Source organism: Anomaloglossus baeobatrachus, chromosome 4 (genome assembly GCF_048569485.1).
Source record: "Anomaloglossus baeobatrachus isolate aAnoBae1 chromosome 4, aAnoBae1.hap1, whole genome shotgun sequence".
Taxonomy (NCBI): domain Eukaryota; kingdom Metazoa; phylum Chordata; class Amphibia; order Anura; family Aromobatidae; genus Anomaloglossus; species Anomaloglossus baeobatrachus.
In genome coordinates this window covers 501883471-501902096 of record NC_134356.1, presented here as the reverse complement: position 1 = coordinate 501902096, position 18626 = coordinate 501883471, and the positions used below count along the sequence as shown (strand labels likewise).

General features: G+C 52.3%; 1 protein-coding gene across 1 annotated transcript in view; it reads left to right on the top strand.

Annotated features, from left to right (window-relative positions):
- Positions 1-18626, top strand: part of CEP152 (centrosomal protein 152) — a 173971-nt gene that overhangs the window by 87175 nt on the left and 68170 nt on the right. The window contains exons 19-22 of the mRNA XM_075345805.1: positions 1444-1677; positions 2079-2210; positions 8968-9588; positions 9676-9730. Of these exons, the coding sequence (XP_075201920.1) occupies positions 1444-1677; positions 2079-2210; positions 8968-9588; positions 9676-9730 (1042 nt within the window). The remainder of the gene's footprint in view (positions 1-1443; positions 1678-2078; positions 2211-8967; positions 9589-9675; positions 9731-18626) is intronic.

Genomic DNA, 18626 nt, shown 5'->3' with positions numbered 1-18626 from the left:
CATATCACTAGACATCAGAGGTCACTGCAGCTGGGGGTCTCATGATGGGGGATGAGTGGACAGCAATAGCTCCGCTCAAAGGCCGAATGGACAACAGAAGGTATTTAGAAAAAGCCTTCTGTCAGAGCTTTACATTGATGTTGCCACTATGTTTTGTAGTGGACCACCCCTTTTCAACGGAACTTGTCACTTCAGAAAACAATATTTACCTGCAGAGAGAGGGTTAATCTGCAGATAAATATTGTTACAATGTTCAGGGCTGGCTCTAGGTTTTTGTGGGCCCCAAGCGAAAGTGTCTCAGTGGGCCCCGTGCACGCACAGACACACACATACACAGATACGTACCCATACAGGCATGCATGCATACATGCACACAGATTTTAAGACAAATTCACAAAAATACATAGTAACAGACAAAAATATATGCAGTCATATACAGTGACATATAGATATACACATAATACATGTACACACAGACATATTAGAGATGTTTTTAATATGGGGAAGTTGGAAACAAGCTTCACAAACACCCCCCCCCCCTTCCCGCCCCAGCTTGCCACTTGTCCAGCCCCTAACAGGCCCGTGGCTCAGGGCGCGCTGCTTGATGGTCGTCACTAACCGACCCGGCCGCATAACGCACACTGTGATTTCTGTATATACATCACAGGAGCGACAGGAGGCTACAGTATATTCTCACAGGAGGGGCTGGGGGCTACCACATATACATCATAGTAGGGGCTTGGGCATACAGCTTATATGGACCCATACAGGTGGTGGGGGGGGGGGGGGAAGGATAGGTACATACAGCTCTGGGCCTGGGTGATGCTGCCTGGAGCTGCACCTCCTCTCTCTTTTCATCTGTGGGATGGGAGTGCAGCACATCACACGATAGCTCAGCCCACAGATTAACTTTATACATGTGTATGCAGTGTTCAGTAGTGAACGCTGGGTGCAAGTGCTGCGTTTAAAGATTCGGAAGCCAGGAAAGTTTGGCTGCTGGCCTGAGACCTTTGGTCCCCAGAACTCAGCCCGAGGACTACAGAACTAATCACTGCCCCTGATGACAGCGAGTGGGACTCCCCCGGCTGTTCAGGTCTCCGGTACTTGCCCTGGTGCGCTGTGTGCTGATGTCGGCCCTGACAATGCTGAACAGCCTCCTTAAAGTGCTATACTGTGAGCAGTGGCTGTAGGCATGCCCTTAGCCCTTTTTATTGACTGTTCTCTTTGCAGCGTTTCTATGCACTGCAAGCTGTCAAAGTGCCGGGGCTTGTTTACAGACACATTTCACCGTATAGTGAGTGTTGTAAAGACTACTTTTCTCAGAGTGCACATTACCTGGGCAGGCACAAGTTTAAATATAGATAAAAGATGTCGTCTTCCCCTTTTTGTTTTAAAAATATGGACCCAGTGTTATTAGTTGTTGGATATCTTATCATTTATTAGAAAGCTGAACTAAGGGTTCAGGATCTGGAGAACCAGTGGCGGCATAAACTAGACCAAGCAGTGCAAGACGCCAGAGCAAAGTCACTGCAGACCTTGGAAGATCATGCCGTGCAGACAGATGAGACTCTCATCACACCATCTGAGTGCGAAACTGAGCAGCAAGGCAAACAGAGGGCTGTCTGGGACATCCGAAATGATCTAGGAGCACAGCATCGGGAGGATATTGCAAAGCAGGTAAGATGTGTGTCGCATTCAGAACATTCACAAGCCAATTCATTTTGCTCCTTTTTACACTTGCAGGCAGACTTACTTTTGTCTGGGCCGAAGTGCACTCATATTGCCAGCCAATATCTATTGCCAGAATTACTTTCTTGACCCATTATCCAGAGAAGTTGACCAGACATGTGGATTTTGAAAACACCGGGTGCACTATTGTGAATGGGCTTGGTTGGATGGATTGAAGTTCTGTTCCAACCTTAAAACATTTACTTTTCCAATGTATCTTTGATTTCGATTTTCACGGACACCTTTTAATAGTGCCTCACATTGATTGATTTTTGACGATGAAGTAACCAGTGTGCTGGATCGGTGCTGCGATATTTACAATTCTTATTAGGTTGTATTTGTTTTGACAGGTAGAAGTGGCACTAACAAATGCGCACAAAAGGTGGTTGGAAGGACTTACTAGTTTATCAGAATATAAAGCAAACTTGAGGCTTGAAAAACAAAAATGGGAGAGACTACATGACCTTAATGTGAAGGAGCAGGTAAGTAAAGAGCATCTGATAGCTTCTTGTCAATCATGTGACTTTTGTTTTTAAAGGGAACCTGCCATGTAAAAACCCCTATTAACTTTCAGATATGGGGTTACTCTGCAGGTTAATATCATTCTTATGGTTCCTAGCATAAGCACTGGGAGCCCCACTGCCGTGAGGAAATTAAATTTAGGCTTCCTGGTAGCTTCTGGCTTTCAGTCGTAGAGGTGGCGCCAGCATGGCTTCAGTCACCGCTCTGTACATAGTGAATGGCCGCTGTAACTGTGTACCCGGCACCGATTTGATACCGGGCTGTCAGTCAGTGCTGGGGCCGTGGTTACAGCTGCTGCTCAGTAGGCAAGAGCGGTGACTAAAGCCATGACTGTGCACCGCTACGACTGGAAGCCCATAGCCTACCAAGAAGCCTAAAATTAATTTTCTCACGGCAGCGGGGCTCCCAGTGCGCGAATGCATAGAAGCTTCAGAATGATATGGACCTTCAGATTAACTCCATATTTGAAGGATAATAGGGGTTTTTGTTTTTTTTTTTTACTTGACAGATTCCTTTAAAAGGGTTATTCGGAGATGGCTGCATTTTAAATAGTGCTAAATAAAATAAGTAATTTTGTGTTTATTAACGTTTTGTCCCCATTGTCCAGCTACCACTATTATTTTTTTACGGTTTCCTTCTTGTTGCCAAGCGGACCGTCCACCGCTGCAGTCTGTGGAGGCCGAACATACACAGTGCTGACGTACTTTTTCTTAGTGAGCTTGTAAGCACTGGCCAGTGTCAGAAGCCAACAGCGCCTCATTCCAGCTAGATGACTTTAGCCGTCACTTATCTATAGACTTAAGGTAATATTTCTTCAGCGCTCTATTGGGAGACCCAGACGATTGGGGTATAGCTACTGCCTCCGGAGGCCACACAAAGCACTACACTAAAAAGTGCAAGGCCCCTCCCCTTCTGGCTATACCCCCCCGTGGTATCACGGGTTCTCCAGTTTTCAAGCTTTGTGCGAAGGAGGTCAGACATCCATGCATAGCTCCACAGATTTTAGTCAGCAGTAGCTGCTGACTATATCGGATGGAAGAAAAGAGGGCCCATATAGGGCCCCCAGCATGCTCCCTTCTCACCCGTTGATGGTGTTGTAAGGTTGAGGTACCTATTGCTGGTACGGAGGCTGGAGCCCACATGCTGCTTTCCTTCCACATCCCCCTGGGGGGCTCTGAGGAAGTGGGATCCTGCCGGCCTCAAAGCTCTGACGCCGGGCTCCATCCACAGACCCATTTGAACCTGCTGGATACGGAGCTGGAGTACCGTTCAGGGACATGGCCCTGCACCATTACAGGTACTCTGTGTCCCCGTACACACAGGCACAGCACACTCCAGACTTGCTGGGTGTGCTAGTGCGCCGGGGACAGTAAAGGGTTACAGTCACTGCAGCTTTGCTGAGTGACTTTGTGTATTGGGAACTACCGCGCCGGACGCTCCGGGAGCGGCGGCGCGGCTGGGACTTGTAGTTCGCCGGGGACTGGGCGCCGACCGCGCTTTTACGGCGGCGGCGCTTATAAATCCAGTCCCCGGCTTCTGCGGCCTAGTGCCGCTTCGTTCCCGCCCCCTCCCTGTCACTCAGGGAAGGGGACAGACGCTGAGCAATCAGCAGCGCCGAGGGCTGGAGCCTTATTTACATGCTCCAGCCCTCTCACTGCACACTGTCGGACGCCGGATTCCCGCTCTGACTTGGGGCACGCCCACGGCCCGCCCCTCCTCACACGAGCTGGGGAAGACGCCGGCAGCCATTACTGCAGTCCGAGCTCGGACTTTCGGCAACCAGGCAGGACGGTGGCGACCATACACCCGCTTATAGGCGGGCGGTAAGCGGCACACATAGTGCTGACCCCAATATATACTGCAGTGTGTACATGTGTATTTTAACTGCATAGGTCGCTATATGCCCGCTTGGAGAGCGACACATCAGCAGCAGGAAAGCAGGTGTGCTAAGGCACAGGCTTTCTAGGCTGCTTGTATTGCACGTACTGAAGTGTTCATTTGTGTTTATGCTTGTATGCTATACACTGCACTGTACAGTCGCTAGTCTTGGCTATATTCTCCTGGAATGGCTAGACTACAGCAGCAGAAAACCAAGGGTGCTGGGGCACAGGTTTTTTTCTATGCTGCTTGTATTGCATGGGCTGCAGTGTGCATTTGTACTTGTGCTTGTATGCTATACATTGCACTGTATGGTCACTCTTCTGGGCTATATTCCCCTAGATGACTAGTCTACAGCAGCAGAAGAGCAGAGGTGCCAGGGCACAGGCTTCTATGCTGCTTGTATTGCTTGTGCTGCAGTGTTCATTTGTACTTTATGCTTGTATGCTATACATTGCACTGTACGGTCACCAATCTTGGCTATATACTTCTAGATGGCTAGTCGGCAGCGGCAAAAAAGCAACACAGATTTTCAGTGCTGTTTTTACTACATGGGATGCTGTTCATGACACCGTCCCATTGTGTGCATGCTCCCCTGTAGCACTTCGTCTGCCGGGGTCTCTAGCACTTCGTCTGCCGGGGTCTCTACTAGTCGTGGCCAAAGAAACCACCTGTCATCCCTGTCCAAGGACAGGGACGGAGTTGCAGTTTCGACAGATATATTGTCATAAGATAGAGACTTGCAGTCCAGACAGGCCATGGGCAATCTTCCTGACCAACCTCATTTGGAACGGGGGGGTCCCAGGAGGACTCTCTGTATGATAAGGCAGCTCTCCAGGACTTTGATCCTGACATCGCTATCAATCCGGATACACCGGATGGTAACGCCATACGGAATGATCCTATAGCGTCCATCAATGGAAGGTTGGATCTTTCTCCCTCAGCTCCCCCAGTGGAGGAGTCAGCTTCACAGCAGGAGAAGTCCCTTTTCAGTATCTCAAACGGATATTGAGTATTTTTCTGGCCACGCTGACTTCAGAGAAGCAGTCCAGAAACACCACGCTTACCAGATAAGCGTCTTCTCCAAACGTTTTTAAGATACACGTTATCCCTTTTCCCCTGACGTGGTCAAGCGCTGGACCCAGGGTCCAAAGGTGGATTCTCCAATCTCCAGGCTTGCGTCTAGAGCCATAGTTGCACTGGAGATGGGGCTTCACTTAAAGATGCCATTCACAGACAGATGGACTCTGGTTGAAATCTGTCTAGGAGGCTATCGGCGTGTCGGTTGCTCCGGCATTCACAGCCGTATAGGCAACCTAACCTTTTCAGCTGTTCTTGCGCAGCTGGCCTTGAGCACATGTACATCTGTACCGCAGAGGCGTCCGTAACTCCGCAATGTCTGCACTGCGACTTACCCTATTAATGCTGTCCTAAAAGTACAGTCGAGGTTTCGGTCCTTCCCAAGCTCGGGCAGGTCCCAATTGTCCTCGTGCAAAAGGGCTACAAAACCTCAGACGGGCTCAGATTCCGGCCGGGCTCAATCACGCCCAAGGAAGGCAGCCGGAGGAACCGCTACCAAGGCGGTCTCCTCATGACTCTCAGCTCTCTCTCTCTCTCCGCATCCGCGGTTGATGGCAGACTCCCCCGCCTTTGGCGACATTTAGCTGCCACAGGTCACAGACCGGTGGGTGACGGACATTGTGCTCACGTGCACAGGACAGTGTTCTGTTCTCGTCCTCCGACTCCATTCTTCAGAACGGCCCCACCTCCCCACCGAGCAGATGCCCTGCTGCAGGCGGTGGACGCTCTAAGAGCAGAAGGAGTGGTGATCCCTGTCCCCCCTCAGGAACGAGGGCGAGGGTTTGTACTCCAATCTCTTTGTGGCTCCAAAAAAGGACGGCTCCTTCCGTCCTGTTCTGGACCTAAAACTGCTCAATAAGCATGCGAACGCCAGGCGGTTCCGGATGGAATCCCTCCGATCCGTCATTACCTCAATGTCTCGAGGAGACTTCCTTGCCTCAACAGACATCAAAGATGCCTATCTCCACGTGCCAATTGCTACGGAGCACCAACGTTTTCTACGTTTTGTGATAGGAGACGACCATCTTCAGTTCGTAGCTCTGCCATTCGGTCTGGCGACAGCCCCACGGGTGTTCACCAAGGTCATGGCAGCAGTGGTAGCAGTCTTGCACTCTCAGGGACACCCGGTGATCGATAGTGAAGCTTCCGCTGAACAAGCAGCGTTCACTGCAAACAGAGGTGCAATCTCTCCTTCAAGGCCAGTCGCACCCCTTAAGGCGCCTCATGCACTTCCTAGGGAAGATGGTGGCAGCCATGGAGGCAGTTCCCTTTGCGCAGTTTCATCTGCGCCAACTGCAAGGGGACATTCTCCGCCAATGGGACGGGCAGTCAACCTCCCTGGACAGGAAAGTCTCCCTTTCCCAGACGGCCAAGGACTCTCTGCAATGGTGGCTTATTCCCACCTCATTGTCACAGTGAAGATCCTTCCTACCCCCATCCTGGGCAGTGGTCACGACAGATACGAGTCTGTCAGGGTGGGGAGCAGTTTGTCTCCGCCACAGGGCTCAGGGGACGTGGACTCAGCAGGAGTCCACCCTTCAGATCAATGTTCTGGAAATCGGGGCAGGGTATCTTACCCTACTAGCTTTCCAGCAGTGGCTAGAAAGAGAGCAGATCCGAATCCAGTCGGACAACTCCACAGCGGTGGCATACATCAACCACCAAGGAGGGACGCGCAGTCGGCAAGCCTTCCAGGAAGTCCGGCGAATCCTCATGTGGGTGGAGGACACAGCATCCACCATATCCGCAGTTCACATCCCGGGCGTAGAAAACTGGGAAGCAGACTTCCTCAGTCGCCAGGGTATGGACGCAGGGGAATGGTCCCTTCACCCGGACGTGTTTCAGGAAATCTGTCGCCGCTGGGGGGTGCCGGACGTCGACCTAATGGCGTCTCGGCACAACAACAAGGTCCCGGCATTTATGGCACGATCGCGCGATCACAGAGCTCTGGCGGCAGACGCCTTAGTGCAAGATTGGTCGCAGTTCCGGCTCACATATGTGTTTCCACCTCTGGCACTCTTGCCCAGAGTACTGCGCAAAAAATCAGATCCGATTGCAGCCGCGTCATACTCGTCGCCCCAGACTGGCCGAGGAGATCGTGGTACCCGGATCTGTGGCATCTCACGGTCGGCCGACCGTGGTCACTACCAGGCTGGCCAGACTTACTGTCCCAAGGGCCGTTTTTCCATCGGAATTCTGCGGCCCTGAACCTGACTGTGTGGCCATTGAGTCCTGGATCCTAGCGTCTTCAGGATTATCCCAAGGGGTCGTTGCCACCATGAAACAGGCTAGGAAGTCCACCTCTGCTAAGATCTACCACAGAACGTGGAAGATTTTCTTAACCTGGTGCTCGGCTCAGGGAGTGTCTCCCTGGCCATTTGCATTGCCTACTTTTCTTTCCTTCCTGCAATCGGGGTTAGAAAAGGGCTTGTCGCTCGGCTTCCTTAAGGGGGAAGTCTCGGCACTATCCGTGTTTTTTCGGAAGCGTCTAGCACGTCTTTCTAAGGTGCGCACGTTCCTACAGGGGGTCTGTCATATCGTACCCCCGTACAAGCGGCCGTTAGATCCATGGGATCTCAACAGGGTATTAGTTGCTCTCCAGAAGCCGCCTTTCGAGCCTCTGAAGGAAGTTTCCTTTCTCGCCTGTCACAGAAGGTGGCGTTTCTCGTTGCGATCACATCGCTTCGGCGAGTGTCTGAGCTGGCAGCTCTGTCATCCAAGGCTCCCTTCCTGGTGTTCCACCAGGACAAGGTAGTGCTGCGCCCCATTCCGGAGTTTCTCCCTAAGGTCGTATCCTCATTTCATCTTAATCAGGATATATCCTTGCCTTCCTTTTGTCCTCATCCGGTTCACCGGTATGAAAAGGACTTACGTTTGTTAGATCTGGTGAGAGCACTCAGACTCTACATTTCCCGCACGGCGCCCATGCGCCGTTCCGATGCACTTTTTGTCCTTGTCGCTGGTCCGCGCAAGGGGTTGCAGGCTTCTAAAGCCACCCTGGCTCGATGGATCAAAGAACCAATTCTAGAGGCCTACCGTTCTGCGGGGCTTCCGGTTCCTTCAGGGCTAAAAGCCCACTCAACCAGAGCCGTGGGTGCGTCCTGGGCATTACGACACCAGGCTTCGGCTCAACAAGTGTACCAGGCAGCTACCTGGTCCAGTCTGCACACTTTCACCAAGCATTATCAGGTGCATACCTATGCTTCGGCGGATGCCAGCTTAGGTAGAAGAGTCCTGCAGGCGGCAGTGACACCCCCGTAGGGGAGGGCTGTTTTGCAGCCCTAACATGAGGTATTTCTTTACCCACCCAGGGACAGCTTTTGGACGTCCCAATCGTCTGGGTCTCCCAATAGAGCGCTGAAGAAGAAGGGAATTTTGTTACTTACCGTAAATTCCTTTTCTTCTAGCTCTTATTGGGAGACCCAGCACCCGCCCTGTTGTCCTTCGGGATGTTTTTGTTGTTTGCGGGTACACATGTTGTTCATGTTGAACGGTTTTTCAGTTCTCCGATGTTACTCGGAGTTAATTTGTTTAAACCAGTTATTGGCTTTCCTCCTTCTTGCTTTGGCACTAAAACTGGAGAACCCGTGATACCACGGGGGGGTATAGCCAGAAGGGGAGGGGCCTTGCACTTTTTAGTGTAGTGCTTTGTGTGGCCTCCGGAGGCAGTAGCTATACCCCAATCGTCTGGGTCTCCCAATAAGAGCTAGAAGAAAAGGAATTTACGGTAAGTAACAAAATTCCCTTCTTGTCTTGCAGATATCTGATGCTGTTGCTGCAGCTGAAGCAAATTGGAAGTTAGGAGCTGGAAAAGTTGACTACAGCAAGAAAGAAAAAGAATTGGAGGAGCAAGTCTCCTCGCTGAAAAGAGAGCTGGAGCAAAAGAATGATGAGTTTGAGGCACGGATGAAAGTGGAACTCGGGGAGGCGCGTGCTCTGTGGAACAAAGACCGGCAGGAGGAGATTCAGCAGATTCGGGCACAAAATGAAAAGGATTACCGCACATTTTTGAATGAACACAGGACTAAGATCAGCGAAGTTCTTTCCACAGCAAAAGCAGATTTTGAAAAGCAGAGAATAGAGCTGGTGTCTCAGAAGGAGGCAGAGTTGACAAAACATTTTAACCACCAACTCAAGCAACGGACGTGTGAAGAAACTCGGAAAATCGAAGACCACAATAAAGAGATTTTATGTGAAATAGAGCGACTTATGGCTGACATTCATGATAGTCTGGTTGGAAAACGTCTTCCAGAACATTTCTCATATACATCAAGCAGTGTAGATGCCCAGTTTTTGGATAAGCTTCGATCTTCCTTACAGAAGTCTATCATGGAGATTGCTTACAAGGCTATATCAAATGCAAAATCTGAGTGGAAGCAGGTAACAATTTGTGCACCTTTCTATCTGCATGTGATTAATATACAGTGTTCTAGAGTAGGTATAAAGCTGTTTCTTGATGTATTTCAGAACCTTGATGAGAATTTTGCAAGAAAGAACCACCTTTCCGAGAGGCAGATAAATGGTGATTTTCAAAAATTTGTTCAGCTTTTTAAAACTTGACACTCTCATCATCAAGATTCTTATAAAGCATTTTTACATACTTTCCTTTTGTTTTTTGTTTTTTAAATCAAGGTTTGATATTGCTATTTGATATGAACCTTGAGCATTGAAATCGGGTACATTTGGATAAACTGCATGTACCACAACATAAATAAGAAATAGAAAGATGATGTTATGGTGACCTCTAACTCTACAATATGACACATACCTTAAATTACCAAATTTGTTTATAATGCTATTAATGAAATTTGTAGAAGAGCAGTCTGCTGAATTTAGCAAAACCGTTCAGTCTTTCTCAATGTTCCTAAACCACATAATGTCTGCTGAAACGTACTACATATTGTTGTTAAAGGGTTTTTCCAGGTGCGAAAAAAAACCTCAACAACACTGGTACCTTATTATTTTCCTTTCTTGGCTTCCCTGCAGCCATCCTTGTCCTGTTCTTTATGTTCTGAACTTCTTGCCATCTCTGCCTCTGTGTGTCTTTTCACTGACCTACAACCTTTTTCTTTATCGTTCCTTTGGGAGACCCAGACCATGGGGTGTTTAGCTTCTGCCTCCGGAGGACACACAAAGTACTACACTTAAAAGTGTAGCTCCTCCCTCTGAGCTTATACACCCCCTGGTAGCCAGTCCTAGCCAGTTTTATTGCTTTGTGTCAGGAGGCATACATCCACACATGCATTCTCATCTGATTTGTTTGACTTTTGGAAAGAGTTTGAAGAAAAGCGGGTCCAGGTCTGGACTCCCGGCATGTCCCTTCTCACCCCACTGTGTCGGCGGTGTTGTTAAGGTTGATTTACAAGGCTGCAGCCTTACATGCCGCGCTCCTTCACCATCCCTTCTGGGCTCTGGCTTGAAGTGGGAGCCAGCACGGTCTCCATCCACAGCCCCTTGAGGAGCACTCATCCCCAGGGACATGGCCCTGCGTCTCAGCAGCTAAGTACCTGAGACGTTTATGTTGGGGGTCCCGGTTCTTTATTGTAAGGGGAGAGTATGCTGTATGTGATTGTTTTAACTTTTCCGCCGGGTTCTCTAGCTTTTGCCTGAGAACCGCTCCGATGGTGCCTGCTTGTCGGCCTCGCCGCTTAAATTTAGGCCCCGGCTTCGCCGGAGGCATAGTTTCATTTTCCTGCCCTCGCATGTCACTCATGCAGAGGGACAGGTTCGGCTCCTCCCGGCGGCCGTTCTACACAGGGGAGGGACACTCCCCACTGCTGGGGCGTCCCTCCTTCCCTGCAGGTCTCTATAGCCCTCCAGTTCCCGCTCTTTTATAGGAACGCCCTCTTCTCAGGCAGAGTTCACTCTGCTCTGGGACATCCTGCATTCTGCATCTCTGCTGAGGTGCTGCGACTGGGGGACCGGGCTTCGGGATCTGGAGGGCACACAACACCGCGCTCAGCGGTCTGGTAAGCCACAGCCGGTCTCCGGTTGTGGACCTCTGTATATTCTCCCTGGGGTTCATTCTCTGCAAAGCCCCCACTCCAGCAGCATGTCTCACACAAGGAGCAAGGCTCCAAAGCTTTATTCTGCATGCACTGCATGTAAGCTCCTGCTGCCTGAGCCGAGCACCTATCCACATTGTGATGTCTGATCTAACTTTGCGGTGCCACAGCCTGGAGTGTCACCCCCAGTGGTCTCTCAGGCTGCTGCTGCACCTGTGATTGAACCCCCGGCCTGGGTAGAGTCCTTTTCTAGGTCCATATCCCAGTCATTTGCTGAGTCCATGGGGCTTTTGTCCAGGACTTTGATGAATATGCATCAGCCCCCCTCACAGGGTGCCTCCTAATACTCTTGACAGAGGGCTCCTATCCTCTGACCTCCGTCCATCGGAGCTCACGGAGGATTCATCATCTGATCCCAGACCCCGTCCTTCTAAGAGAAGGCGCAGGGTTTCCTCCCCCTCCCCATCCCACGACTCTGTCTCAAGAGCTGACTCTCAAGATGAGGAGGATGCCCTCACTGGGGGCTTGGAGGCTATGTATCCCATCGATTTCTCTGAGGGTGACTCAGATCTTAGTGATTTGATTGCTTCTATTAATTCTGTGCTGGATCTCAATCCGCCAGTGTCAGAGGAGCAACTCTCTTTGGCAGAAAAACATCAGTTTACCTCGCCTAAGAGAGTGAAGAGTGTGTTCTTTAACCACTCCAGTTTTCAGACCGCTGTGACCAAACCCAGGGCCTGCCCTGACAAACGCTTTCCAAAGCGTGGTTCTGATGACCGGTTTCCATTTCCACCTGAGGTGGTCAAGGAGTGGTCTCACTCCCCAAAGGTAGACCCTCCGGTGTCTAGGCTGTCAGCCCAGACCGTTGTGTCGGTGGCTGACGGCACCTCACTTAAGAATTCCATTGACCGTCAGATTGACCTTCTGGCCAAATCTGTGTATGAAGCTGCGGGGGCCGCATTTTCCCCGACTTTTGCAGCAGTGTGGGCTCTCAAAGCCATCTCTGCTTCTCTAGAAGAGATGCATTCCCTCACCAAGGAATCTATGCCTGAGATGGTTACCTTAACTGCTCAGGCTTCAGTTTTCTTCATCGTTCCTTATGGGAGACCCAGACCATGGGTGTATAGCTTCTGCCTCCGGAGGACACACAAAGTACTACACTCAAACGTGTAGCTCCTCCCTCCGGGCTATATACACCCCCTGGATGACAATCTAACCAGTTCAATGCTTTGTGTTTCAGGAGGTCACACACACACATGCATTCTCTGATTTTTAAATTTTAAGATTTTTGATTTCAAAGATATGGAAGAAAAGCGGGTCCAGTCTGAACTCCCGGCATGTCCCTTCTCACCCCACTGTGTCGGCGGTGTTGTTAAGGTTGACTTTACAAGGCTGGAGCCTTCACATGCCGCGCTCCTTCACCATCCCCTGGGGCTCTGGCTTGAAGTGGGAGCCATCACGGTTCTCTCTGCCTTGCAGGAGACCGGTCTCCATCCGCAGCCCTATCAGGATCCTGCCGGACGGAGCGTTTAACCCCCCCCCCAGGGACTTGGCCCTGCGTCTCAAAGCTAAGTATTGAGACGTTTTTCAGGGGTCCTGGGTACATTTATTAGGGGGAGAGTGTGTCTTTTGACTTTGCTGTGAATTCTGGCCGGTTCTCTGGGTTTTTCCTGAGAACCGCGCCGACGGTGCCTGCTTGTCGGCCGCATGTAAAAATCTAGGCCCCGGCTTCAGTTGCGGCCTAGTTTCGTTTTCAGCTTCCCCTGCATGTCATTCATGCAGGGGAACAGTGTGGCCCCGCCCACCGGCCGTTCAGCAGAGGGGAGGACACTCCTCTCTGAGGAGATGTTTCCCTCCCCTGTATCTCTCCTTGGCCCTCCGGTTTCCTGCTCTTGGGCTAATCCCCGCCCCCCTTCCTCACTCCAGCGCCATTTTATCAGCGTTCTCACACTGATCGGCGCTGGCTGCTGCAGCTGCTGCATCCTGGAAAGCAGACGCTTCACTGGGGGTCCGAGCTGTGGAATCCGGAGGGCACACAAAAACCGGTCTGGTAAGCCACAACCTCTGGTTGTGGGCTTTATTATACACTCTCAGGGGGTTATTCTACAGGAGTGTATTCTTTACTGCAGAGCCTCCACCTCAGCAGCATATCTGTCACTAGGAGCAAGAAGGCTGCTAAGCTGTACGCTATATGCACTGCAGCTCATTCTGCCAGAACCGAGCACATATCCACATTGTGATGCCTGCTCTAACATGGTGGTGCCTCAGCCTGGAGCCTCCTTAGGGGTCCCTCCGGCTGCTCCGGCCCCGGTGGCTGAACCCCCGGCTTGGGTAGCATCTCTTTCCAGAGCTATTTCCCAGTCTTTTGCCGACTCCATGGGACAGCTGTCCCGGACTCTGCTGACCATGCATCAGCCCCCTTCTCAGGGCGCCTTTGCTGCTCCGAGCTCTGCAGAGCTCTCAGAGCATGTTTTAGGACCCCGTCCTCCTAAACGGAGACGCAGGGACCCTTCTCCTTCCTCGTCCCACGGCTCTGATTCACGAGCTGAGGTGCAAGGCAAGGAGGATACTTTTACTGTGGGCTCAGACGCTACCTCTATGTACCCCATTGACTTATCTGAGGGTGATGCGGATGTTAGTGACTTGATTGCATCCATTAACTCCGTACTGAACCTCAATCCACCAGTGTCAGAGGAACAAGCCTCTCTGGTAGAAATACACCAGTTTACCTCTCCTAAGAGAGCTAGGAGTACGTTTTTTCACCACTCCAGTTTTCAGGCCACTGTTACCAAGCCCAGGGCCTGTCCTGACAAACGCTTTCCAAAGCGTAGTTCTGATGACAGTTTTCCCTTTCCACCAGAGGTGGTTAAGGAGTGGGCTCAGTCACCAAAGGTTGACCCTCCGGTGTCTAGAATCTCAGCCCGGACAGTCATATCTGTGGCCGATGGCACCTCTCTTAAGGATCCCACTGACCGCCAGGTTGACCTTCTGGCCAAATCTGTGTATGAGGCGGCAGGAGCCTCGTTCTCCCCGTCTTTTGCAGCAGTGTGGGCTCTTAAGGCAGTCTCTGCCTCTCTGGCGGAGATACATTCCCTCGCCAGGGACTCTATACCCGAGATGGTTGCCTTAACTTCCCAGGCTTCGGCTTTTTCATCCTACGCCATGTCTGCCATTCTGGAGGCTTCTCGCCGCACGGCGGTGGCTTCCGCTAATTCTCTCGCGATCCGCAGGATCTTGTGGCTTCGAGAGTGGAAAGCAGACGCTTCTTCTAAGAAGTTCCTTGCTGGGCTCCCCTTTGCTGGGTCCCGGCTGTTCGGTGAACAACTGGATGAAATTATTAAGGAAGCTACTGGCGGGAAGAGTACTTCCTTGCCACAAACTAAAACCAGGAAACCTGTCCAGGGCAGGAACCAGTCGAGGTTTCGTTCCTTTCGTTCCTCTAACTGGTCATCCTCTAAGCCCTCAGCTTCGTCCACTACCTTAGCCAAGGATCGTAAACCCAACTGGCGCGCGAAACCGCGTCCTCAGAAGAACGGAGGAGCCGCTGCCACTAAGGCAGCCTCCTCTTGACTATCTGGCTGCGCCAGCAACGTCCTTGGTCGGTGGCAGGCTCTCCCACTTTGGCGACGTGTGGTTTCAACACGTCTCCGATCAGTGGGTGCGGGATATCATCTCCCACGGCTACAGGATAGAATTTTCTTCCAGCCCGCCAAACAGATTTTTTCTGTCCATTCCCCCCTGCTCCAAGGCCGCCGCCTTCTCACAGGCCGTGGCATCCTTGCAGGCCAATGGAGTAATTGTTCCGGTTCCCACCCGGGAACGGTTCAGAGGTTTCTACTCAAACCTCTTCCTAGTCCCCAAGAAGGACGGTTCCTTCCGGCCCATCCTGGATCTCAAGCTTCTCAACAAGCATGTTCAGGTGCGGCGCTTTCGCATGGAATCTCTGAGATCGGTCATTGCCTCAATGACCCAAGGAGATTTTCTAGCATCCATAGACATCAGAGATGCCTATCTGCATGTGCCTATTGCGGTTTCACACCAGCGTTGGCTACGCTTTGCAATCGGAGAGGAACATTTCCAATTCGTGGCTCTCCCCTTCGGGTTAGCCACGGCCCCTCGGGTATTCACCAAGGTCATGGCAGCAGTGGTTGCAGTCCTGCATCTCCAGGGGTTGGCAGTAATCCCCTACCTGGACGACCTTCTTGTCAAGGCCTCATCCAGTGCAGACTGCCAGCGGAGTGTCTCGCTCACTCTCGCCACGCTTGTTCAATTCGGGTGGCTTGTCAATCTGCCCAAGTCCACTCTGACCCCGACCCAGGAACTTACGTACCTAGGGATGCAATTCGAGACTCTGCCGGCACTTGTGAAGCTGCCCTTAGTCAAACAGCAGTCCCTTCATCTGGCGGTGCGCTCTCTGTTGAAGCCCCGCCGTCATTCCATCAGGCACCTCATGCAGGTGCTGGGTCAGATGGTGGCGTCAATGGAAGCGGTTCCCTTTGCCCAGTTCCATCTGCGTCCTCTGCAGCTGGACATTCTCCGCTGTTGGGACAAGCGGACCTCTTCCTTGCACAGGCTAGTGGCTCTGTCGCCGCAGACCAGGAGCTCTCTTCAGTGGTGGCTTCGGCCCCTCTCTCTGTCACAGGGACGCTCCTTCCTGACTCCGTCCTGGGTGATCCTCACCACGGATGCCAGCCTCTCCGGCTGGGGAGTAGTATTTCTCCACCACCGAGCACAGGGCACTTGGACTCCGTCCGAATCAGCCCTCTCGATCAATGTGCTGGAAATCAGGGCTGTTCTTCTAGCTCTTGTAGCCTTTCACCACCTGTTGGCGGGCAAGCACATTCGAGTCCAGTCGGACAACGCGACAGCGGTTGCCTACATCAATCACCAGGGCGGGACTCGCAGCCGCCTGGCAATGTTGGAAGTTCAACGAATCCTTCAGTGGACGGAGGACTCAAAGTCCACCATATCCGCGGTCCACATCCCAGGCGTAGAAAACTGGGAGGCCGATTATCTCAGCCGTCAAACCGTGGACAGCGGCGAGTGGGCCCTGCATCCGTCAGTGTTCAGATCAATCTGCCGCAAGTGGGGCACTCCGGAAGTGGATCTAATGGCATCCCGGCACAACAACAAGGTTCCGGTTTACGTGGCTCGCTCCCACGATCCTCAGGCCTTCGCAGCGGACGCACTGGTTCAAGATTGGTCCCAGTTCCGTCTGGCCTATGTGTTTCCCCCTCTAGCTCTCTTGCCCAGGGTTCTGCGCAAGATCGGAATGGAGGGCCGTCGAGTCATAATCATTGCTCCGGACTGGCCCAGGCGAGCTTGGTACCCAGATCTGCTCCGTCTGTCCGTAGAAATGCCGTGGCATCTCCCGGACCGCCCAGACCTTCTCTCTCAAGGTCCGTTTTTCCGCCAGAATTCTGTGGCTCTCAGATTGACCGCGTGGCTCTTGAGTCCTGGATCCTGACGGCTTCAGGCATTCCTTCTGAGGTCATCTCCACTATGACTCAGGCTCGGAAGTCTTCCTCGGCCAAGATTTACCACAGGACTTGGAAGATTTTCCTGTCCTGGTGTCGCTCTTCCGGCCATGCTCCTTGGCCGTTCTCCTTGCCGAACATCCTGTCCTTTCTACAGTCCGGTCTGCAGCTAGGACTGTCCCTCAATTCCCTCAAGGGACAGGTGTCGGCTCTGTCGGTATTATTCCAGCGGCGTATCGCCCGACTGGCTCAGGTGCGCACCTTCATGCAGGGCACATCTCACATCATTCCTCCTTACCGGCGGCCTTTGGATCCCTGGGATCTTAATCTGGTCCTCACGGCCTTACAGAAACCCCCCTTTGAGCCTCTTAGGGAGGTTCCTTTGTTTAGACTTTCAGAGAAAGTGGTTTTTCTAGTAGCCATAACTTCTCTCAGGAGAGTCTCTGATTTGGCTGCGCTCTCTTCGGAGTCACCTTTTTTAGTGTTTCACCAAGACAAGGTGGTTCTCCGTCCGACTCCGGATTTTCTCCCTAAGGTGGTGTCTTCTTTCCACCTTAACCAGGACATTTCATTGCCTTCCCTTTGTCCGGCCCCTGTGCATCACTTTGAGAAGGCGTTGCATACCTTGGATTTGGTGCGGGCGCTCCGAATCTATGTGTCACGCACCGCCGCTGTTAGGCGGTGCACCTCACTTTTTGTGCTAACCACGGGTCAGCGCAAGGGTCTCTCGGCTTCTAAACCGACCCTAGCTCGTTGGATTAGGTCGGCCATCTCCGATGCCTACCAGTGTTCTCAGGTGCCCCCACCGCCAGGGATTAAGGCGCACTCGACCAGAGCTGTCGGTGCCTCCTGGGCTTTCAGGCACCAGGCTACGGCTCAGCAGGTTTGTCAGGCTGCCACTTGGTCTAGTCTGCACACCTTTTCGAAGCACTACCAAGTGCATGCTCATGCTTCGGCAGATGCGAGCTTGGGCAGACGCATCCTTCAGGCAGCTGTCGCCCACTTGTGAAGTTAGGTTTTGCCTACTTCTCAGTTTGGTTTATTTCCCACCCATGGACTGCTTTGAGACGTCCCATGGTCTGGGTCTCCCATAAGGAACGATGAAGAAAAAGAGAATTTCTTCGGCGCTCCATTGGGAGACCCAGACGATTGGGTGTATAGCACTGCCTCCGGAGGCCACACAAAGCAATTACACTAAAAAGTGTAAGGCCCCTCCCCTTCTGGCTATACACCCCCAGTGGGATCACTGGCTCACCAGTTTTCAAGCTTTGTGCGAAGGAGGCACACATCCATGCATAAGCTCCACTGTTTAGTCAGCAGTAGCTGCTGACTATGTCGGATGGAAGAAAAGAGGGCCCATACTAGGGCCCCCAGCATGCTCCCTTCTCACCCCACTTGTGGTTTGTAAGGTTGAGGTACCTATTGCTGGTACGGAGGCTGGAGCCCACATGCTGTTTTCCTTCCCCATCCCCCTGAGGGGCTCTGAGGAAGTGGGATCTTTCCGGCCACCAAGCCCTGAGGCCGGGCTCCATCCACAGACCCATAGAACCTGCTGGATGTGGAGCGGGGGTGCCGTTCAGGGACAAGGCCCTGCAACTTTCAGGTACTCTGTGTCCCCGTATGGCAGGCCACGCACACTCCAGGCTTGCTGGGTGTGCTAGTGCGCCGGGGACTGTAGCGCTGTGCGCTGGGCTTATAGTCCCTGCAGATTACTGGGGGACTTTACGTGTGGGGACCGCCGCGCCGACCGCCCCTGGAGCGGCGGCGCAGCTGCGACTTGTAGTGCGCCGGGGACGCGCCGACCGCGCTTTTACGGCGGCGGCGCCTCTAACTTTAGTCCCCGGCTTTTGCGGCCTAGCGCCGCTTCGTTCCCGCCCCCACCCTGTCACTCAGGGAAAGGGAGAGACGCTGTTCTATAGCAGCGCCGAGGGCTGGA